Source organism: Astyanax mexicanus, chromosome 16 (assembly GCF_023375975.1).
Source record: "Astyanax mexicanus isolate ESR-SI-001 chromosome 16, AstMex3_surface, whole genome shotgun sequence".
NCBI lineage: Eukaryota > Metazoa > Chordata > Actinopteri > Characiformes > Acestrorhamphidae > Astyanax > Astyanax mexicanus.
In genome coordinates this window covers 1,329,916-1,355,485 of record NC_064423.1, presented here as the reverse complement: position 1 = coordinate 1,355,485, position 25,570 = coordinate 1,329,916, and the positions used below count along the sequence as shown (strand labels likewise).

General features: G+C 35.8%; 1 protein-coding gene across 1 annotated transcript; it reads left to right on the top strand.

Annotated features, from left to right (window-relative positions):
- Positions 1-1,748: 1,748 nt before the first annotated feature.
- soul4 (heme-binding protein soul4) lies at positions 1,749-16,436 on the top strand. Its single transcript, XM_049465684.1, has 6 exons — positions 1,749-1,854; positions 8,629-8,816; positions 10,866-10,957; positions 11,059-11,200; positions 11,941-12,124; positions 14,388-16,436. The coding sequence occupies exons 2-6, from the start codon at positions 8,657-8,659 to the stop codon at positions 14,560-14,562; spliced, it is 753 nt and encodes a 250-aa protein (XP_049321641.1). The 5' UTR covers positions 1,749-1,854; positions 8,629-8,656; the 3' UTR covers positions 14,563-16,436.
- The last annotated feature ends 9,134 nt before the right edge of the window (positions 16,437-25,570 follow it).

The window sequence follows — 25,570 nt, the reverse complement described above, 5'->3', positions numbered from 1 at the left end:
CTCGAACAGTTTGGACTGTGTGTCTCTCCACTCTTCCTCCAGACTCTGATCCCTTGATTTACAAATGAAATGTAAAATTTACTGATGATCAGTGATGGTTTGGAGAGACATGCCATCTGCGGGTGTTGATCCACTGTGTTTTATTATCAAGTCGGGGCAGATTTGTTGCTTCTCTCTGCTACTGACAACTTTATGGAGATGCGGATTTTATTTTCCAGCAGGACTTGGCACAGTGCCACACTGCTAAAAGTACCAATTGATCTTATATAATATTTCAATTTACTGAGACACTCATTTTTGGGTTTTCAACAATAAAATAAATAAACACTTAAAATAGATCACTCTGTGTAATACATCTATATAATATATGAGTTACACATTTTAAACTGAATTACTGAAATAAAGTTACTTTTTAAAGCTTTATAACTCTTAAAGCTTTATAAGATGAACTTTGCGACTCTCCGAGTATTTGACAATACATTTTTATTTGGAATTTGGTAGAAAGGTTGTCAGTAATTTATAGATTAAAACAACAATATGCATTTTACTTCAACATATACCTATAAATAGTTAAATCAGAGAAACTGATTCAGAAACTAAAGTGGTTCTGTAAAAATTAAGTAAAAGTAAACTATGATTTGGATATTATAAAATTGGTTTTTGACAAACATTTTAAGGATTAAAATCACTGACAAAATCTATATTATTCATACTTAAAAGTTGCATTGCCTAAGCTCGACTAAAATTTAAATGCAGACAAACCAAGTCTCCCTGAAGCTGCGGGAGTCTCCCGCATTTCGGTAGCGGCTCCCTGATGCCCGCGAGTCACATATAATCCCCCGGAATTCAGAACGAGTGCCCCAAACGCGCACACAGGCCACAGACTTTTATTCTCTAATCGCGTGTGGGAAGGAGAGAGAGAAAACAGAGAGGGTTCTGATTGGCCTGTTCTCTGCAAAGAGTCTGTGAGACAGCCAATCAGTTTTTAGTGTGGGCGGGCAGTGTTTTTCCCCCCTCCCGGACGGGATTTGTTCAGTGAGTGAGAGAAAGCAGATCATTGCGGAGGCAATATTAATAATTATTGTAATATGATATGAAATGTTTTTGATGTTGTGCAATTTTTTGTGATATTGTAGCTGTCAATTTTTGTCAAATAAAGGTCCCCCCCCCCCCCCCCCAAAAAAAAGGAAAGCAGAGGCAGGGCCTTCCAAAAAGAAAAAAGATAAAACTTTTTCACCTCTGAATACTCTAAATTTAATTTCTAAAAAGTAAAATTAATTAATATAAAAGTAAAGTTTCGTTATCCTTTGGAGTGTGTGCAATTTTTTTTTTTTTTTTTGGCTGGGGGGGTGGGTGACCTCCCTGAAATCAACTTTTGCAACTTGGGATGTCTGTAAATGTAATAATAATACGAAAAAGAATTATAATCTTATGGTTGTTATTTGTTATTCGTCAATATATAATTGTATTACGTTATTCATAAAGAATATAATTGCATACTATATTATATATAAATGTATATCGTGTATAATTAATTAAAAAAAATTATTGCCATTAATGTTTTTATACCAGGAATAGAATGATCTGGTCTTGGACTCGGTTCTAGCGGTCTTCAACACTACTCTCTATACTTCTACCTGAGTAATAATGATATAATAACGTGATAATGATGATAATAATATAATAAATGATAATACTCTGCTCTGGATGATGTTGATGTTGGGCTGAACAGGGCAGGACCACGTGACCAGCGACTCTCCCACTGCGCAGACTCAGCGCAGAGCAGCAGCAGCGCTTCGGTTTCTGTAGCCATTACTGAGCGGAGCTGCTGCTGCGGGTCTGAGCTGAGGAGAGGTGAGTCTGAGCTGCGGGTTAAAGTACAGGATGAGCGGTGTGTGGACAGCGCGGCTTTAGGCCACACGGTGCGGTTTATTATCTGTGTGTTTATGTGTTTCTGAGACTGTATTGATTAAATTAGACCGCTGTTTACAGAGAGCGGAGTTACTGCAGCCTAATAAAATAAAGGGCGGAATCCGGTTTAAATAAACACCTGCGGAAACAGAGAGCGGGTTTAAGGCGCGCGCTGTTCTGATGCGGGTTTAGTTCAGACTGTATTTGGAGTAAAGTGTCGGGTATTCGGGTTTCAGTGCTGTGCTCTCCCCGCTGCGGGCTGACCTACTTCTCGGGAATAAAGTGCGGCGTGTGGAGGGGAGGGGCGCTGTGTTTAATCAGAGTGAGTGAAGCCACAGCTGGTTTATGCAGAGCCGGGTCATTTTGTGTATCTTCCCTTATTACACTGTGAACCGCTAGAGGGAGCGCGCGAGTGAGTACTCAGTGAACGGGGTGAACGGCGCTAAACGTCTAAAATCTCACATTTAAAATAACGTACTAATTACTCATCTATAACAGGGGTATTTAATTAGAATTCAGTTCAGTCCAGTTAGAGAATTTCTCCAGGCCAAGGTCCGGACCGTCGCCATTTTTAACTTGCATTATGATTCAGTATTATATACTGTAGTAGTTTTATGTCAACAGCTGAAAGACTGAAAACCTATCATAAAATAAATGGAAACACCCTAAACTTATCGAGTCTATTAATGTGAATCTGTATGTTAACTTTGTTTCAAAATGCTATATTTATTCTATTTGATTTCATTTATATTAGATTTAGGCCTGCCTGTCATGACAATAATAACATAAATGATAAATCGTACAATATATGGAGAAATGTTTGCTGAACTTGGGCAAAATATCAGCTGAGAGAGAGGGAGGTTTTTTTTCTTGTTGAGGAGTTCTGATCAGGTGGAGTAAAGTGGAATATTTTGCACTCTTGTCTCGGTTGTTTTTCTTTAATTCCCCCAAGTAACAATAGTACCAGTATGTTTTTATAAATGTAGTATTTTAATTTATTTTTCTGGTGCGCACCATCTGTATTAGCTTTTATCTCCTGTGTGGCTCCGCGCTCTCGCATCTGCACAGATCTGATTGGCTGAGGAGAGCATTTGGTGATCTTACAGCACACGTGATTGGACTGTAAGTTTATTGCGCTGTAAAGCACGTAAACCATAAATAAAATAAACGTTCCGCTGCTTTAAATAAATATGGTCAGAATTAAATCCTTCTCAGTAGTTTATCGGTTTGGGTCCGGATTGGACAAAGTCTGCGGTCCGCCTATTAGTGACCCCTGATCTAAAACATTCCTTTAATTTCAGAAATTAGAATAAAGCATTTGACCTACCTGCATTATTTCTAAAGCAGGCAATTTTTCACAACTTATTCGATAGCATTACTGCTAGTGTGCGCTGACTATATGGTGAGCTCAGAATCAATGCACGTTAAAAAGTCTTTTAACAGGAGTTTTAGTTAAAGCTTTAAAAATGATGTCTTCAGTACTTAAACATTTTATATTGTTCTGTGTTGAAAAAATGAGAGAATTTTTCCTGTAAAAATAATTATCAAACATTAATTAATAAACAATGATTTTGTTTAAATGCTTATTTGAACCTGTTAGTTTTGGGCTCTCTCGGGACGCCCTCTAGTGTCGGATAAACACATTCTGAAGTGGGAAGTCTCCTCTGCGGAAGTTCTCTGCAAGCTCTCCATACAACAACAGACTTTAGTCAGCGCAGCGTTTATCAGGTCATTTATTCCACCGTTTTGAAGCTAAACTCGAAAATATGTATAAGGTGTAAGACTTAAGTTTTAACTTATTTGTTTCCTTTTTGGTATAGTACGAAATGAATTGATTTTGATATGTTTTCCCAGTTATATAATCCAATTTTCCCAGATTGCAAAAGTACATTGGATCAAAGGTCATTTTTTCCATCGCTAATGCATTGAAACTATGTTTATTGAATGTTCTTCTCTATCAGACTTCAAATACATAATATAATTAGAGAGTTATGTTAAGATTTCCTTTTTTAAAAAGTTTCCCAGAATTTCCGATTAAAAGGGGCAGAAATAAAAAAAAACTAGAACATTGTGGAAATTAATGAAAACTAGGCCTCTCACCATAATTACATTATGTACGACTTATTGTATCAATAGACATATCCTTTAATAGTAATAGTTGATAATATACGATAACAGTTTTTGTATTAGTCTGTTGTGTTTATTTGTATGTTTTTTTTGTTTTTTTTTACATGTATAAAAGTGAACAGTATTTTAGCCAGTCATACAGTCATGACCAATCAATACTTCAATAACTGCGTCTCTATACACACAGTGTGGACTGCAGTATCTAAAGAAAAAGATATATCTATGATTTCTCTATGATTAATTTAAACTTTGTTCTCTTTAAAATGCTTTGTCATGCTATTCAGTTATCATTATGTCAGTGGCATTCAATGGATTAAAAATTATAATAATATCTTTTATCGCCATAATTTCAAGGACGATACTTTGCTTTTTTTTACTACAGCAAAATGACAATTTAATCAGGAAGATTAACACATATTTCACGGACTAGAAGGCGCACCGTCAATGAACAGCTATTTTCTGGTCTATTTTTATACATAAAGTGCTCCGGATTATAAGGTGCATTTTAAGCGGCAATAGTGAGAAACAAGGGTGTTGCCATGTTGATAATTTATACAGATTTATACAGAGTAAGCACTTCAGTTTATTTACAGTAAGCTTAGATTTCTAATATTTTCAACAGTGCAGTTAAAAGCAGGACTTTACCAGCTTAGCGCTAGTATATTCCGCCTGACAGCGCTACACTGAGTGTTCTGGTAAGACAGGGGAGTATCAGCTAGCGGTTTATGCTGTGTATCTTGTTTTAACGCAGTAAAAATGCAGACTACTGTCTGATATACTCGCCTCTGAACAGCGAAAGAGCTAGTGCTTAATGCGGCTACTACAGAAACTTCACTAAAACTCCTGTATAACTCTGTACTTCAGATACACTGAGTTAAATACAATAGAATTCATGCCCCATTAAGATTACATTACTTTATGAGGCCAAACTTCACAACTTTAAAGAAGTCTTGCCTAATTACTCAGCAGCAAGGTGCAGGGATTACGGCTCAGACTGTATTAAGCCCCTCGGCATCTGTACATTCTGCAGGGGGTGTGGCCAAAACACTTACATCAATGAAATGTGAGAAAAGTTAACAGTGGGAAACATTAAGTTCACTGTTGATGGGCTGCAACTAATGATTATATTAGTAGTCAGATATTCTGGCAATTATTTTTTTAAATAGTTGATTAGTCAGCAACTATTCGTGCTATTACTGCTCCAGTGGTTCTTTTAGTCCAGTGGTTCTCCAACTTTTTCTATCATTCCCCACCTCAGAAGAAGGGGTAAATACACGCCCCACCTGTCGCATATTGCCCCAACAAAATGATTATAAAATACAAATGCTTTCAAAGTTTTAAATTTTATGATTAACTGAAATAACAAATTTCTGTCTCTTATTTAGTAGGTTAACATTATAAAACCAGATACAACATTAACGTTAAGAAAAAAAATAAAAAATACTGCATATTGGCCTACTAATTAAATTGAGGGTTAGTTTCTCACTTTTTAATCTGTGCAAACATGAAAAAATGCAAGTAAACAAATGACTATCTGATTCCTTGGGCCTCAACTGCGATACTCACATCTCACCCTGTTGTTCAGTGTTGCCTTAGCATTAACAAATTAAAAGCAAATTAAATAATAGTATTAATAATAGGATTAATGAAATGTACTAGTGAAAACTGAGAAGCAACAACTGGGGATGTCCTCGATCGTTTCTTGTGGTCTTTAAAAGATGAGAATTGGGTGGAAAAGATCCGGATCACTGATTTATCAAAAATGTAACGTTATGTTGTTAATCCATGAGTTCACTATATTGATTAAGACTCTCGGGCTCTCTCTCTCTCACACACACACACACACATATATGCAGCTACACTAGTGTTTATTTCATCCATTAAATCTCTCATTAGTAACTCTAAGCACATTAAAATATTCTAATTTAATCTAAAAGCATTAAAACGACCCTGAGATTTTATAATACAGTAAAATAGTCCAGTCTAAATCTAGTCTGCCAGGTCTAATAAACCACACTTCACTATTATTACTCTACCAAACTACCAGCATATAAAAAATAATCATAATCTTAAATCTGATTAATCACATAATTGTTGTTGTGTGACATTTTTTAGTTTGTTTATTTGAGAAAAGATGCATATTTAACTGGAAATCATTTATATGGCTATTTAATACTTGTTAATTTTGTAATAAAAATAGGCTGGTTTGATACTGTTGTTTAAATAAAGATTTAAAAAATCGGCAGACTTCCTCAGACTCAAGGAGCAAAAAAAAGTGTGATCGGGACATTCCTAATCAAACATATATTAAAAGAAGAACACAATCATTTAAAATATATAAAATATCAATATTTAGCGTATTGCAAATTATATGATATTTTTTATTGTTATTTGTAACACCTCCAGTAATGATTATTAGACTTTTTTAATAATTGGCATTGTCAGTTATGTCTATTGACTAATTGTTGCAGCCCTAGAGTTGACTACAAATTTATTTTGTCTATAGTATCAAATCCTATCCTATCCTATAGTGAGGCCTCTATACAGCACCACATCCCCCCTCACTCTCTCATTCTCACTAATGTACGCACACCGTATACAGCCCAGAATCACACTCCATCCCATAGTGGTGCACTTCTTTATTAGCACCCTGTTTACCCTATTTAGCACCACATCCAGTCTTCTCTGCTGGAGAGGACACCCTTCAGGTCTCTGTGTAATAGTGAGGAAGGCATAGAGGGCACTTCTTAATGGCACCCTTTTTATTTAAAGGGCAGAAGAGCACCCATAGATAAGCATTCATTATGACGCATGATCATAAGCAAATATGGGTGAATTTTCCACATGATAAATTAGTTTCCGTAATTTTAATGGCAATGATAATTCACAATATTTTCCATTATTCAAAATGTGTTTGTGAAGTCTTATATTGTACTAGGCTGCACTTATTATAATATATAAGAATATTAATAATAACTTACTGAATATATCAATGGATATTTTATTTAAGGTTTAATTTTCTTTTCTTGAAACAAACAAAAAACATTAAAATCTCCAGTGCAAATATCAAACAGTGTACATATGTGGAAACCATGTGACACTCCAGAGTTTCTTAAGCTTTTAATAATGGGTAATTACATGTAAATAAAAAAAAATTGTGTTAAATTGGCTAAATCAAATTATTTTTTTTGTGGTGTCAATCACATTCAAATTAAGTGTATTAATGACCACAATATTCTGTGATTAATTATAATTAATCATTATTCATTTTTTAACGCAGCTAGTTCCCAGTAGTAATAATAGTGTAGTGTGGTTAGTAGTTTAGGCTTGGCAGACTAGGTAATTTTTTTTACTGTATTAAAATACCTCAGGGTAGTTTTGATGCTTTTAAAATAAGAATATTGTGATGTGTTGAGTTAAAATGAGAGCATTATCGGCCACGAGTACACTCACTACAGACAAACTTAAAACATCATGAGGGACAAATTGTAATATCAGTTAATATACAAATCACCCCCCCCCCCCCCCCCATTAATTAATTGTGATTAATCACATTTTTTGGAAAGCTGAGTTCAATTGAACTACTAACCACAACCATATCTGATTACTGCCAGACCTGTAGAACCAAGAAAACACTTAAATAGAACCTGTCTGACAACATGAAGCAGATAAAAGATCTCAAACAGCAGCACATTATTATTATTATACCCTTGATCTGAAGAAACATCAGATAAGAAAACAAAGTCATTGATCATCTATCAGTCTGGAAAAGGTTATAAAGTCATTTCTAAAGCTTTGGGACTCCAGAGAACCACAGTGAGAGCTATTATTCACTAATGGAGAAAACATGGAACACTGGTGAAGTGACCGGCCGACCAAAATTACTCCAAAAGGGCATGAACAACTCATCCAGGAGATCACAAAAGAACCCAGAACAAAATTGAAAGGCAGGTCTCACTAAAGCCTCAGTTAAGATCAGTGTTAATGATTCAATAATAAGAATAAAGAGACTGGGTGAAAATGGGAAAATTCCAAGATAAAAAACACTGCTGACCAAAAACAACACAACCACCCGTCTCACATTTACCAACTAACATCTTGATGATCCCCAGAACAGTATTTTTGATGGAGTAAATGTGTTTTTAAGAGAGATTGAAGCAAATGAATCAATAATTCAGCAAAAGATTCAAATCTTAAACTCTGTTCGAATCATTGAACCACACTGACACTCTGTGGCCAAACGGGGCCAAAACTACAATCACCATTTAATAAACAGCTGATCGAAGTGTGTTTTAATGATAGTAATGTGAAACTGATATTTAAGCTAAATGACATTTTAGCACAATTTCTGTTTTACTTTAACATAATATTTGACTAATAATCATTCGATTATTTGATTAATGATTATTGGTAAACACATAGCAGGCCTACATTTTGCTTGTTTGGATATGAATGGTTTCATTTCTTCTCTTTTTTACCTCCTTGTAATTTGTCTAAATTAAATTTAAATGATTAATTATTTTATGGTTATTATAACATTGTTTTTATTAATATTATTAATAAAACTCCATGTTCTTTCCTCTGTTTCAGGACTTGACAGGACTTGACATTTGTTGCAATGGCTCTCATCTCTATTGAGGATCTTGCTGAATTGGATGATGAACAATTAGATGATGATGTCACTGACAGCTCTGAGCCAATGGATGATGAGGAGCAGGAAAGGTTGTATTCCCATTGGCAGGCAGTGGGAAGGACCCATCAGGTGTCTGTTCCGCGAGGTAAGAGTTCTGAATTCATATAATATTTTGTGATTGTTTTCCCCTTTTTTGCATTTATGGCTGAGTTTAAATTATGAATCACATTTTTTTTTCTCTTGAGTCATTTAATTTTGAGTATTTAGAGTCCTGATCCGATACTTTGGCAGTGCAATAAAAAACAAAACACATCCAATTGTTTTTTTTTTTTTTATATAATTTTATATTATTATTAAAACAGCGGTATGAAAATGTACTGTTTTATCACAAAATAAACAAGCATTAAACAGCCATTTACATTTAAATATAGCTTTTTTTAATAAACGAAATGTCTGTAAAATCAAATTGAGTTGTGTGGGAGATAAAGACTAATTCTAATTTTAGGCATTTTAATTTTAATAGATTTGTAGTTAATTTTAATAAAATGTTTTTGAAAGACATTTCTGTCTTTTGTTTAGTTATATTACTTTATTTTAGCTACCAGTCATAGGCCTTCATTTCTAAAAGTATTTTTTTTCTTTACTTAGTTGAGCAATTCTTCTCATAATCTGGATTAAAATATTACTCAAATATTCACTATTCACTGTATACCTGTAACTCTACCTCTTCACTACTTTACTTTAACTGATGCTCTCAAACACTTTATTAAGAGACAAGAAAATCAAGTATTTAACTCTTGATGAGTTCAGCACAGCTGTTAACTGAAAGACTGAATTCCAGGCAATTTTAACTCATAAAAATGACTGAAAAATACAGAGGTGTGCAAAACTTTCATTTAAGCAAGAGGTGCTACTTTGAAGAATCTTAAAAATAAAACATATTCTGGTTTAACACTTTTTTTCTGGATCGTTTAGACGACTTTACTATTAATCTTTAATGCAAATTAATTTACAAATAATGAAAAACAACTGAATTTAAGGTGTTTTTAATTTTTTGACTGGTAGTGTAGTGAAGTATCCTAATTAAATTGTATATGACTATATTTCAAACAGTGATTAGACTGAATTTATAGAAGGTGCAGTGTTTAGTTCTGTAAGTGAAGAGTCTGGTGCTTTCACACCTGAAAGTCCGGATCGTGGTCCGAATCAAGGTTCATGTGTTGCTACATTGTATATATTTGGTCTGCTTATTTTTGCTTTCACACTGCAGTTTAGGGAGCGCAACAAAGACCTTTGTGTGATGCTCCTACATCCTTTCATCATCACTTACGTATCGATGCATTTTCCTTAACTTGATGCTGATTGGTTTTAGAAGGACATGCGTCTGACGTTGGCGTGTTGATTAATTCGGTGGAAAGTCTTTCCAGAATAAGGATAAAATGAATGAACAGATTATTTTCGTCTCCATAGTAGAGCTGCTGCTATTGTGGTTTTAATACCAGCAGCAGCAGCTTCAGGCAGTGTACTCTAGACTAGCTTAAATTCACCAAACGAACGAGCTCGTCCTGAAGCAGCTGTATCCACGCCTCATTTGTCCTGCTTTTTTGGTTATTTTGAGAGGGTACTGACTGCAGCCTGCAGGAAGCGTCATGCTGTCCAGTCCCACCCACTTTGTCAGCATCATGTCTGATGATAGCTCCGCCTCTGAACGTAAGTAAACAATGTACAGGGCAGGTAGAGGACTTTAAATATAATGTGCCGCGTCGTCCGGATTAAATACTGTGTTACACTACAAGCTTGCGAGACTAACGAGGCTTGGCGTGGACAAAGTGGGCGGGACTGGACGCGCTGGACGTCTAACTCCACCCTCCCGCAGGCTGCAGTCAGTAGTTGGATGTTTTTCTTCTTCTGCTGCCGTTGCTGAGGAACGCCTGCTCAGCTTCCTGTAATTGGTCCGAAAGTTCGAACCATCCACACTGCAGGAGAACCGGATCATGGTTCAGAAGATCCGGACCGAGACCACCTCTCTTGGTCGGACCAAAATCTGGTCCTTTGATCCGGACCGTGGTTCGTGGCCCCTTTCACACCTGCTACTTTGGTTCGGACCAAACTGAAAAGTCCAAAAGTCCGGACCAAACGAGGCAGGTGTGAAAGCACCCTAAGAGTAACTCTGGGTACTATTCCTTTCCCACAGAGATGACTGGACCAATCACAGAGATGACGAGGAGGAATCAGGAGACGGGACAAGAGCGAGTTCCATTTGCCTCCATCTCCAGACATGAGAAGGTGTGTAATATCATACTTACGTTTTAAGATTCAGTTCATAAAGGCAGACAGTGTTTCCTTATTTATGATTTTGTTTGTGTGTGTGTGTGTGTGTGTGTTAGCTTGGTGAGATCATGTATGAGGAGAGGGTGTATCCAGCAGGTAAATGGGCCTGTGTGACTGTCGGGGAGGATCTCTATGAGCAGAGCATCTCTAAAGGCTTTATGAAACTCATGCGCTTCATCTGCAAGGAGAACTCAGCAGGTACGCATTCAATTTTTCACGTTAAATACAAGGCCTGCTCTACCTATCGGTGTAAATCTCTGACTTCATTTAGGAAACCTTATAGAAAATTGTATCATTTTGGTACATTTCAGAATACGTTTAATAATATAATGATGATGATAATTTGATTTTAAATGATACATTAGAGCAGGGGTATTCAATTAGAATGCAGTCGCCAATGTTAACTTGTGTATATATACATATATATATATATATATATATATGTACGTATATATGTATATGTGTGTGTGAAACACCTGACCCGTGAGGTTTATTTATATTAATAATTAAATGTCTCTCTGGCCAGATTTTGTTTACATTCCTCCCCTGTCTCTCTCTCTCTCTCTCTCTTGCGCTCGGCGTGTCTTTAGTTTCCGCCCGTTCTCGTTTTTCGGCCAGTTCTCGGGCTCCCTATCTCTTTTATAAAGGCGTTTTTTCTCGGCCATGTCCCAAAACGGTTGGGAGCGATGCCGTGAATAAGAAAAGTTACGCCACTTTAAATGAACACTGTTAAAATTAAATCCCTCTCTGGTTTGGGTCCGAATTGGACAACGTCTGGGTCTGGACCCGTACCGGGGTCCACCTATTAGTGACCTCTGCATTAAAGAAAAACAGAACAGTACTTTTTTTTCTTCTTTCCTCTGCTGCTTCCCACTTCATGCCTCTGCATTCCTAACACACATGACAGTAACAGTAATATTTGTTTTTTTTCACTGCAGGCCGTTACTTGGGCATGACTGTGCCGATCGTGAATGAAATAAGGATGCTGGACGACGGCACTAGCTTTGTGAAAGACGTTTTGACGGCGTATTACCTGCCTGCAGAGTTCCAGGCCAACCCACCCCAGTCTTTTGACCCAGACATCTCCATTATCCACCGGAACGCCATCAGAGTCATCACCCGGTAAGATCTTAAAATAGTATTAAAATTCAAATGAATTTTAGCATTGTAGTTATTTAATTAATAAATAACTTACACTGATTTCCTCTGAGAGCTCACATCTCTTTATTTCATATTCATAACATAGCAGGCTTATTTAGGTCACAATAATAACCTGAACGGAAACAATATATAACAGTCCTTTTGACTTATATCATGTTTAACAAGCAGTTTCTATGTTCCTAAACAATACCAGACAACATACTGTAAAAGACTCTGTTTCCCAAAAGATATATTTGTATTTACAGATGAATTAAAAACAGATTAAAATCATTAATATTAAAGGAAATATGGACTTCCTTAATAGACAAGATCAGACGATCATGACTAGGTGCCGAATTGGACAGACTGCTCTTACCCACCGCACCTCCTGATTGGTGAACAGACTCCATCCTGCCAGTTCTGTGATACTCCTCAAACTATTAAACACATCTTAGTAGACTGTCCTGCACTTTTAACCACCAATAATAACTTTTTCTAAAATAACTATATGAAAGAACTGTTTAAAAGATTACACCAGCTAAAATACTTAATTTTCTGGAAGTCCTTCATATGAAGACACTGATTTAAGTCTGTGATGCTCAAGTCATAAATATTATCGATGCCATAAAAAAGCCAACATGTTGCTGATATGGCACAAAACACAAACAAACAAAAATTGCAATTTTAAAAGCTTAACATTTTCTATATACTTTAAATTTACCGTAGACTTTTAAAAAATATAGATATATTGTGGACCCATTTTAGTCACTTCTTAAGTCCAATTTATACGTATATATTATATTATACTATACTATTTATATAAAAAAAATAATAAAAGTGAGTACACCCCTTACATTTTTGGAGATATTTTATCTTTTAATGGGACAACACTAAAGATATGACACATTGATAGAGTGTAAATTAGTCAGTGTACAGTAGGGGTATAACAGTACAGAAAAGTCACAGTTTGGTATACCCCTCTATATAAACCCCACGGTTCGGTAGGTTTCCGGTATGTTTTGTGCTGTTGGTGTACAAAATAAAGAGGCTGGGCATTCTGTATACCCTCACATTTATTATTTATTACAATGATTCTTCATTATAATCATGTTTATTTTTTTGGTATGGGATGTTGTATCGGGGCTCGAGCTCTTTTATTAAATGCTTAAAACCAGGGTTCTCCATCTCCATCTTTTGGATCTTGTTGGAACAAACAAACAATGATCCTGGTTGTGGTGCTTTATTAAAAACAAACACAACTGCATTACTTTAACTGTTTAAACTACACTACTACACTGCATTTCAGCGTTTGAGTTCTTTTTAAGAAATATCAGCATTAGATTGTCAAAATTAAATGATATTAGTGGTGTCAATCACTTAAAAATGAGAGCTAGAGAGAAAACACACTCTCTGCAGGCTATAAGTCAGTAGCAAGATGCTAATAGCAAAAGCTACACTTTCTGGGTGCAATACTGCTGTGAACATTAGTTCAGCATCGCGTTCATTGGTTCTACAAGTCTCTATATACTGCCTGTACCGTGTATTCTGCATAGGGTTGGGCAAACCAAAACGTGACCGACAACAAAAGTGAACACCCCTAAGTAAAAATGGCTAAATTGTGCTCAATTAGCCGTTTTTCCTCTGCGCTGTCATGTGACTCCTTATATAAGTTATATGGAGCCTCATGCAGCGAGGTGTCCATGACCATACATCAGTTTAACTGGACGAGTTTAACTCAGAACCAGAGGTATAAAGAGGTGGGCTGCTGTATTGCTGCAGAGGTTAAAGAGGTGGGGGGATAATGGTGGCCGCACAAATTAATTTATTAACACTTTGGGCACAATTTTCACTTACGGGTGTACTCACTTTCGTTGCCAGTAGTTTAGACATGAATCACTTTTTTGAGTTATTTTGGGGTACAGTAAATTTTGTTTACACTGTTATAAAAGATAAAAGTACACTGACTACTTTTCATTGTATCAAAGTGTCAAATCTTTAGTGTTGTCTTATAAAAAAATCTAATAAAAAATATACAGAAATGACTTTTGTGACAGTGTGGAATATGGAAATAAATGGTCACAGTAATGTATAAAATATGACTATAACCTTTAATTAAAGTCAGTTTGATAAAGTTATGCGGTGTATATATATATATATATATATATATATATATATATATATATATATATATATATATATATATATATATATATATATATTAAATGATTTTATTTACTTCTGTCAGGGCTTTCTTTGGCACCACCACAGAGGAGACCATCTCCCGGCAGATCAACCTGATGTGGGAGCTTCTGGGCATCTCTGAGAACGTTCAGCGTGACGCCTACATGGTGGCTGTTTACGAGAACCCAGGGGTGCCAAGCCGCCGAAACGAGATCTGGTTTATTCGCCAGGACCCTTAAGAACACACTGCAGTACCTCTACCCCAACACAACCCAACCTCACACACTCACACTCACAACACACACACCTATACGGATCAGTATGTCCCCCTGTGGCAACAGAGAGAAAGACCAGTGGGAGACCAGGTATCTCCGCGTGACAGGATGGGACATATTGAATAAATATATAATCATCAGCGTTGACTCAGGCGAGAGGGTCAGATGAAGGTCAGGTATTTTACAGTTATTCTCAGCTTTATTATTCTTTGATGTTGATGTTGTTTAATACGCTACATTAATGCAGATGCACAGACCCAGGTTTACGGTGGAGGAAATAACCGACCGTGTGAGTGAATCAATTAACAGTTCAGAATGTACAGAAAGATCATTCAAATACAGAGAAGGTTCAGGGTAGAGGGAAAAATCCCCATGTTGTTGTAGATTTCTTTTTTTTCATGCCTTTTTTGTGAATTTTGTTTGTGTGATTTGTGTTTTTCCCACTGCTTCTTTTTCATCTATTGTCCTTTTAGAAATATTTTAAAAAATATTTTAGAACATGTTAAACTTCAAATTGAAGTGTAAAACACTACTGCTTAATTACATACAAAATATAATAATGAAAACCAGCCAGTAATACACTCCATTTTGTGCTTTTAACCCCAAATGCATGACAATCATTTGTAGTCATAGTCAAAAGTTCTATTCATCAAATGAACACTTATAAAGTATAAATTGGTTTGCTTGGTTTGTGCTATGAAAGCAGTTTGGCTGTTTTATTTGAGCTTTCTGTGCACTAACAAAACCCAGCTGTTCATGCAGCCTGGTGGCTCATTCAGTCTTTTGCCGACGTTTGGACACCTTGGCCAAGTGTATCTGTGTATCTGCTAGCTAATAACATAAAATACATTTTTTTTAAAGTAAATCCTAATGCACAGTTATTCTGCCTTTCATATAAAGAACAAGTGTTTATACAGTGTCTCAGACTTTAACTGATGACACCAAAGGAATAGTGGTTGAGTCAAATTCACAAGCTTTATTAATGAAAATTAAAGAAATATACGTTTTCGACTTGCAATTTGTACACAGTAAAATGTTTAAAAAATGCTGTTCAAGGATATTGTGGAAGTCCAAGACTAAAAAAAGCTTTCAGAGCTTTTATATTGCAAGAAATACAGATTTAAAAAATGGCAAGGGTGCCCAAACCTTTGCAAAGACTCTATATATTTTCACACACTGTGCTTCAACTATGTATTTAAATGGTCTTGTTATTTTAAATACACTTAACTATTGTACGTTAGTATGTGTGATGTTCTCCTGCTGCCCTGAGGAAGTGGTGGAATATATTCTATATGAACCTGCCTTCTGTTTTCAGTTAAAATTAGATGTAAACAGACTGAACACTTTGCAGTATAAAGGTAAAGATATTTACTCTATTTTTGGCCACTCTATATATAAAACACAGTCACTAAACTTTTAGAGTATTTTGTTCTTATTTATAGCTAAGCATACAAATAGATTTTGAGGGACCACTTGGCTCTAAATGCTCTAGATTTTATAAATGTCAGAAGTTATGTGGATCTTATAAGCACTAGCTAGTATTTTTAATAACATTTTAATAATCGGATGTGTTGTGCCACTTCTTGGGTTTGTATTGTGATACTTTGTTATTCACATATCTTTTAAAACTGTATTTAGTGATTTTATTCTAGTTTACTGCAGCTTTGCATTTGTAAAAGCTTCTGACCTGTTGAGAAAATTGATATATTTGCGTTTATCAAGGTTTAATGCATTATTTTGACATTGCAGAGATGTATATTTCATGTCTTCTGGACCTTCGACTGCATAACCTATGTTGTTGACCTGTTTGAAAAAAATAAAATGAACTAAGAGCTTTAGTTGTCTCTGTTTTACTGTTTTTAAAATAATAAGCCATAAAATCCAGGCACAGATCACAAACTAGTGTTGCCTTAAAAGATGTGGATGTAAAAGATGAGCCAAGTGAATGCTACTTGTATTTATTAGTCAGAAATAAAAAATAAAGAGATTTACCAGTGACTACTGCAGACTAATTTTTTATGGTTTACTCTGATCCATGTGAGAAAGTTTACATGCTAATGATGCGTCTACAGGAATTTAATATCACTAATGCTCATACTATGCTCTTTGTTAGTTTGTCTTGTTTTTCATTCTAAATATACTTACTGTCTGATGAAAATAGAACAAGAGAACGAAATTGTAAGAAAAATCTTTTTCCTGGATGATTGGGTTAGTGTAATTCATCAGTTGGATGGTTTTCTTGTTTTTCTAACATTTTTCTAGTTGGGACATTCCAGGATTTTGGTACATTTCAGGGCTGGTCACTTCTGAAAATTTGATCTTCAATTTGATCATTTTTATACTTTTTATTTATTTATACATTTTTATACTATTACCTGAAATACAGGTAATAGACTATCAAAAAGTTTGATTCGTCAAGCTCAGGTATCAAAGCAGTTTTTTTAATTAGATTATGCAATATATTTGGTAACTTACAGTAACAGGGTTGCGAGTAACAGGGTTGCAAATCTAGGCTAAGTTGTGGTTTAACCCAGGAACAGATGCTAACTGTAAAATTTAGCTATGTATACAAGATCAAGGACAAACATGGTTATATAAGTATATAAAGTAAATTTTGACTCTACTCCTTATTAGTCTTACAATATGAGTAACAGGGTTGAGTTCACTGAGTGACTCACACAACTTGGACAAACATATTTGGAAAAAAAACTTAAAAAATTGTTAGAGCACTTACTCTTGGTCTCTCCATGTGGGCAGAAAATGTCCTTGTGATGTCACTTCCTTTGTGTCAGTAGAAAAATATTTTTAACTCTTTCTCTGCAGGTAAAATTCCTTATGGTAACAGGGTTGAGCGCATGTTGTGGGACACGACTTAATAGCATAAAAACTGTAACATGCAAAACAATGTAGACCAAAGACGCTGTTTTCATAAGTAAAGGAGATGCAGATCAACAATATACAAGAGGAAGTCATTTATTTAGAGCTTATTTTAAGTGTTAAATTTGCCAAAGGAGTTGGTCACCCAATGAGTGGGACAAGAGAAAACGGACATTTTTTGAGGTGGTCCAAAGGTATTCGGTCTTTTGAATAATATCTAAGGAGCTTATTTTTCCACCATATTTTACAGTTTGTCTCATAACAAGTACATTATTCACAAAAAATAGTCATTTAGATATTTTGGATATGTACATTTGAAATCGAAGTGGTGGAACAGGAAATGTACCAAAATCCTGAAATGTCGCAGTTATCATTTCTCACACTTTCTCTTTTGAGATACTCAGTTGTTATTTTGAGATACCCAGTCGTTGGTTTGATATACTAAGACATTATTTTGGGCCAAATGCTGCTGGAGTACCAGAATCTTTCAGTTGTGCTCTTTTAGTTTAGCCCAATTCCGGCATTAAACTTTTAACATGCCTTGTTCCTATAGGGCTACTGGTTCAGGTGAAACAAACCCCCTTTTTTTAAGCAGACAAATAGTTTATTCACATTCTGAAAACTTTAAAGGCTTTGAAATCTCCTGCAGGACTCTTGGAGAAGCTGCCTGATTTCTTTTTACTCTACTTAATAATTTCAGTAACAGGAATCAACTCAAATTATACAGGTAGACAACTGAAACAAAACTAAAGGTTTGGAGGACATGAACTGTTTGATTTGTATTCAGGAAAATACTGATTTTAAAATGAAGTTCAGGAAAGTGCCAGTTTTATGATTGTTATTTATTATAATTTTATGTTCATTAATGCCTTACACTAATGCCCGACAGCCACTAAATGTTATCATTGCAATAGTAAATAAATAAGATGTAATTTAATCACATAAGGTGCATTAGGTGTATTATTCAGCCCCTTTACTTTCAGTGCAGCAAACTCACTCCAGAAGTTCAGTGAGGATCTCTGAATGAGCCAATGTTGACCTAAATGACTGATGATGATGAATAGAATCTCTGTATAAATACTCCTGCCCTGTGATCGTCTCAGAGTTCTATTTAAACACAGAGAGCATCATATAGACCAAAGACAAGTTTATTTTTTTATTTCTGAAAAAAAAAAAAATCCATTAAATTCCGTTCCACTTCACGATTGTGTCCCACTTGTTTCATATCTTTATGTTCAAAGCCTGAAATGTGGCAAAAGGTTAAAAAGTTTAAGGGGGCACAATAATTTTGCAAGGCACTGCATGTATGTGATGCATGTATGTGTAAATAGTGATGCGCTGATCAATACTGAAATATCGATACCTCCGATACCAGATCTTAATGCTCAAAAAAAATGTTTTTAAATCAAAATATCGATATTTTGATACTTCAGTCATTTGAGGCAATACATCTCACTAACTAGGAACACAGTGGAAAGTAACTAAACTACTGAGGTCTTGTATAAATGGTCTGCGCTTGGTAGGAACTACTTTTTCTTCCGCTTGGGTCAGTGAATAATGCGTAAGTGCTGCGGCTCGCTGCTCAGCCACTCACTCGAGTGGAGCTGTTTCAGGGCGCCTCCGGTGGAGTCCTTCAGTACTGCAGGCAGAAACTGTATCCAGATGCACGATTGATTTACAGTGGGAATGTGAATTACGTTTTGGCCGACATTTAATGTATTAAAATATTCAGATGTTTTGAATTAAATATCAATGTAATCTTCACATATTGTGACTGTATAAGTTACCTAACGTTAGCCTAAAAAGCATTACAAGCGCCTAACATTACCTGTTAGTCTAGGATAGCTTGCTTTAAAACATCTATTAGCCTGTTAGTTATGTTTTTAATGAAAGACAAAGCGTGATATGGTAATTAGTTCTGCTGAGCACATAGATTGAAATATAAAAGATGACAAAGAATATGTGTTTACTATGTTTCAGTACATTAAATCAGAGTAACGCTAGACTGTCTTGGCTGTAACGCTAATTATTTATTTAATCAATACTGATGTACCATATAGTTAAGTTAATAATCTTGAACAATATGTGTTGTCATTTGTAAAAGTAATTTTATTATCCCGTCTGCTTTTTTTTTTTCAAGATGCATATAACTAATTAGGTTATGTACCATCTTCAGTATAAAAGTTGCATGTATCTATCTAATATTTGGGTGAAATAAACATTAAAAAGTGTAAATAGTTAGCTGAATTGGTGATATTTGGGTGAAATAAACATTAAAAAGTGTATGTGTCAGCTTAATTGGTTATATTTGGGTAAAATTAGCCTTTAAAAACATAGGGTCCTAGAACTGCGGTCCTGAAACTGCAGTCTCCGAGGCTGCAGCTATATACTATTGGGGGCTTTAGGCGGTGCTGAACACAGTCGCTGTTAGAGCTGTTTAAATTAATAAATATAGTATGAAATAAGTAGCGAAAATATGTGTATCACTGAGATAATTTATTCAGGTAAGGTTTCCTAAAGGATTGATCGTTTAATTGATCATTTAAAGGAGATTCCATATACTAAGTGTCATTAAATTATAGTAATTGTGATAAAATAGCCATAGTGAACTTTGGGTAACTTTTCATAAAATGTGTCTATGATTATGTTCAGTCAGTCTAATTTGTTTTAACTGTTATAAATGAACATATTTAAATTGTCAATTATTATTGTGGCTTTTTTTTATTTAATTAAACTTTATTTAATTAAATTTTGCTGGTAATTTCAATTAAATCTCCCAGTATTACAAAACAGCAAGTGTTTGCATTCCTTTATCTATTTGGAGAGACTACATGCATAGTTGAATTTAAATAGGATTAAACATTCAATGCAGAAACCTCCAATAATAATTCCAAGTTTAAAATAAATTACTAATGTTAAATGCTTTTATTTTATTATCATAATTATTATCAAACATATATATATATATATATATATATATATATATATATATATATATATATATATATATATATATATATATATATATATATGTGTGTGTAACATGTTTAGGAAAGTTGAATATTTTGGATGGGGCGGAGTTAAATGATCTTAACTAAACCGGTCTGATTCTGCTTGATCTTGGGCAGACCAGCGCCACCAACAGTCGTGAACAGGGTAAAACAAGTGGCATATGGTAAGTAAAGCGTGTTCATTTTGTATATTAGGTTAAATATAATCACATGCCTGTTTGAGTTTAGGTGAGTAATAGTTAGTGAAAACTGTCAAAGGTGCCAACAAGTTTGTAACCTTACCTGCCATTTTTTTTTTTACTTTACGGTGGTTATGCTTACTGGTGTAATCTGTAATTTACTGCCTATTTTTATATTTTTCCACTGTCCAATTTTTTCCCAATTACCCACTCATTAGGACTCCTCCTATCACTAGTGATTCCACAACACCAGGACAGTGAAGACTAGCGCACGCCTCATCTGATACATGTAAATTCATCCACCGCCTCTTTTCGAACTGCTGCTGATGCAGCATACTGGCGCATGCAGCTTGCAGTCAGCTGCCGGCTGTCAGAGGGAACAAAATTGGCCCTGCTCCCTCCGGGTGGGTAGATGGCGCTCTCTCCCCACATCACTAAACAGTGATGTCCGCTGCAAAGGGTGTCTGTGAGCTGATGTTTCGGAACCGCGTCACTGCGCTTTCCTCCGAGTGCGTTGTGAAGCTACTCGGCGGCAGCAGCATCAGCAGCAGCTGCTCAAAAAGAAGCAGTGGCTGACTTCTTCAAGAGTTTATTACTTGAATTTCTTTCTTCTTAATGTTTGAGAGCAAGTTTGAGAGCATCCGTTGTATAGTAGTGAAGAGGTAGAGTTGGTATACAGTGTCATTACAATGCTGTGCCTTTTGGCCCTCTTTAATTATTTTTACTATTATTAATATTTATCATATTATTTTAAGATTTCAGGCTACACAGAAATCATATTTTTTCCATATTTTACCCTTTTTTCATATTTACACATACATATTGCATGTATGTGTTCACCCTGTTATGACAAGCTATACGGCAAGGTGGACAATTTTAGAGAACATTGGCGTTTGATTAAAATGTAGTTGATCTAGTGTTACAGACATGTTTGCTTGTTTATTTTCTAAAGATTCATTTTGATTTTCTAAAATTATTTTATTACGGTGATCTGTTACTATGACAGCTTAGGCTTTACCTCTTTAGGTTCAGTATGGAGACAGTATGAGATACATAAGGTGAAATCGAAAATATTGTGGATTACTTAAAGGGATTAAAGGTATTAGAATTGTGTTGGGGCATCACTAGTGATGGGGGCAGTGCTAATGAGTGTATTGGGTAATTGGCTGAACAAAATTGGGGAGAAAATCAGGTGATATTTTTTTTAGATTACTTATTATTATTATTATTAGGGGTTCGAGCACGTAGTGCTAGAAACCCTATTGTAATTGTTCTGATTATTAGGGGTTCGAGCACGTAGTGCTAGAAACCCTATTGTAATTGTTCTGATTATTATTATTATTATTAGGGGTTCGAGCACGTAGTGCTAGAAACCCTATTGTAATTGTTCTGATTATTATTAGGGGTTCGAGCACGTAGTGCTAGAAACCCTATTGTAATTGTTCTGATTATTATTATTATTATAGTTCTTATTCTTTTTCTGCCATAGAAGTGATCGGGCAGAAGAAACCGTAAGGCCCACAGGGCTGAGACTTTGTCATATGGTAGTACTTCTCACCGCTACTCAGTTTCAAAAGATGAGCCCGATCGGCCTCAAGGGGGCGCTATGGCGAAGGTCAACGCGTTAGGCCTCGTAACTGCCACGCCCTGATAGCTAGATCAAAAATTCTTGCATTATATGATTCCTTGGTTAATGGCAAATCAAAAAGTTCAATAGAACCACTAAGCTCCGCCCACTTAGATTTTTTGCTATTTAGCATAATATGCAAAACCTACTTTTGAGAACTTGTCCTAAACTCAATGACCAATCCTGTCATATTTGGTGTCAAACAACTCAGCAGAGTCCCAACCTCAATAATTATCGAAAAAATTGTGAAATTTGTAAACAATATGGCCGCCATATGCACATTAATCTTACCGTGGCACACCCAAATTTACTCTAACAGCTGTAACTTTTGAATGCTTAAACCTACACTAATGCCACTTTACAACTTTGATGCCAACATGATTCTGAGGTAGCCCGTCAATCTGTGTAGACATACGCCCCCAGGGGGCGGAGCCAAAGCTAAAAATCTGTTTCTCAGGAACCGTACAAGCTATGAAGCTCTCCTTTGACATGTATCATCTATGGCCTATGTCCTAATGTTTTACAGAAGGAAAATTTGATATGCAAATTTTTGCGATCGTTATTAGCCAATCAGTTTCCAGCAAGCTTTTGACATGCTAAACAATGACCAATCAGGACGATACTTATACCCTACATGTATCTCAGGGCCTTCTATCATCCATTAAAACATGGCGTTGATTGGCCTCAAGGGGGCGCTATAGCAGAAAATCAGTTATATCTAAAGGTACAAGTGGCCTAGGCTTGTTATTCTTTTTTAGTTGTATACTTTGCTGTAGCCTTTACAACTTTGTAATTACATATGTTTACCAAAAATGCAAACATTTTCATCAGTGGCCAAAAGAGTAAAAATTGCTCTTTTCGAACTTGTCTTTAAGTCCTTAATCAATCAAAACAAATTTGGTCTTGATGCAATCTTGAGACCTTGTAGGTAAATAATTATCAAAAAAATCTTGACATTTTAACTACTTGAGGCCCATAAACCTTGATCAAACATGTACGTGAAAGCCTTTTCAGAGTTATTTGGCCAAAACTCTGTCAAAGTTTAAAACATGCCAAAACTGTTGAAGCTACTAATTAACAATGACATTTGAAGTACATGTGCCAAGTATGAGCCAAATAAGTCTTCAGTAGGCTCTACAGTGAAAAAATAACTATTTTCAATTTATTCTATTTATCGCTATTTTCTAACCTAAATGGACAGAAGACAGGAACCTTTCACCCTATCAACACACAAATTTATACACATATATAGACTGATATTGTGATCTTGATTGCAAATTTTCAGCCAAATCGGACATGTTTTGCCTCTACAACGGCTGGAAAACTACAGCGATTTTGTAGGCCTCAAGCCTGTATTATCGCTTTTTTCAAATCTAAATTGACAGAAGTCAGGAACCTTTGACCCCATTGACACAGAAATTGACATACATATATAGACTGATATTGTGATCTTGATTGCATATTTTGAGCCAAATCAGATATTTTTTGCCTCTAATATGGCCAAAGAGCAACAGCCATTTTGTAGGCCATAAGCCTGTATTATCACTTTTTTCAAACCTAAATGGTCAGAAGTCAGGAACCTTTGACCCTATCAACACACAAATTTACATACATGTATATACAGACCACTTGATCATGAGTACCAATTTGGAGCCCAATCGGACTTTTCTTCTCTTTTTAATAAATAGAAACACACTGATAGGGAATATTCTGTCTTTCTGATAGAGTGATAGATTTCCAGCAGGTTATATGTGGTCTCTTGCTGCGCTCTGGTGGTCATTTGGTGAAACAGTTACAGTTGAATTATTCTAAATTAAAGCTCTGCTGAACTTATTCAATCTTGCTTGTCTTGCTTAATTGAAGATCTTTATCCTTCTTGGTCATGCTAGTCAGCCGCCTGGGTCATTCTTGTTTATGCTCCACTCACTTAATTTTTTTTAAATTTGCATAATATGCAAAACCTACTTTTGAGATCTTGTCCTTGGATCCTTGACCAATCATGACATGTTTGGTGTCAAACAGTTCAGCAGAGCTTACTCCTCAATAATTATTAAAAAAATCTTTACATTTATAAACAATATGGCCGCCATATGCAAATGAGTTCTACCATGGTGCAGTAATATGTCTTTAACACTTATAACTTTTGAATGCTTAACCTGACACTAATACCACTTCAGTCCTTTGATCATTACATGATTCTCAGATAGCCTGTCAGTTTAAGTAGACATACACCCCCCAGGGGGCGGAGCCAATGCTCGATAGCTGTTTCTCTAGAACCATACAAGCTATCAAGGTCATCCTAGCCAATTATCATCTATGGCCCATGCACTAATGGTACACCAAATGAAAATTTGATATGGACAGTTTTGTGGTCACTATTAGCCAATCACATTCCAGCAAGCTTTTAACAGGCGGAATGTTAATCAGGTCAAAACTTATATACTATATACGGGTTATTTATATGCCCTTTTTATGCCTTGTGTTTTTTCAATTTAAGAACTGAATTTGTTTCACCAAATGCCCACTAGAGTGCAGTAAGACACCACATAAAACCTGATGAACACTACAGCTCAATTTATCAATGCTTTTCAACTAGTTTACTCACACCACTCATCTAGCATTGCCATTATGGTCTTTATGGTCACGCTGGTCACCCAGCTTGGTTATGCTGGCCATCCAGCTTGGTCATGCTGGCCATTCACATTGGTCATTATGGTCCTGCTGGTCATTCAGCTTTGTCCTCATAGTAATGGTGGTCTTCCAGCTTGGTCATACTGGCCAACCACCTTTGCCATGCTGGTCATCCAGTTTGGTCATTATGGTCTTCCAGCTTGGTCAATATGGTCAACAAGTTTGTCATCCAGATTAGTCATGCTGGTAATCTAGCTTGGTCTTCACGGTCATGCTGGTCATCCTCATCCAGTTTGGCGATGCCGGTCAACCGGCAACATGTTTTAAGCCTAACTGGCCTCCAGGGGTCTCTTTGCCTGTAACGCTCGAACCCCGTAAATCGCCGCTTGCGGCTATATTTATAGTTCTTATTCTTTTTCTGCCATAGAAGTGATCGGGCAGAAGAAACCGTAAGGCCTACAGGGCTGAGACTTGGTCATATGGTAGTACTTCTCGCCGCTACTCAGATTCAAAAGATGAGCCCGATCGGCCTCAAGGGGGCGCTATGGCGAAGGTCAACGCGTTTGGCCCCGTAACTCCTACGCCCTGATAGCTAGAGCAAAAATTCTTGCATTAAATGATTCCTTGGTTAATGGCAAATCAAAAAG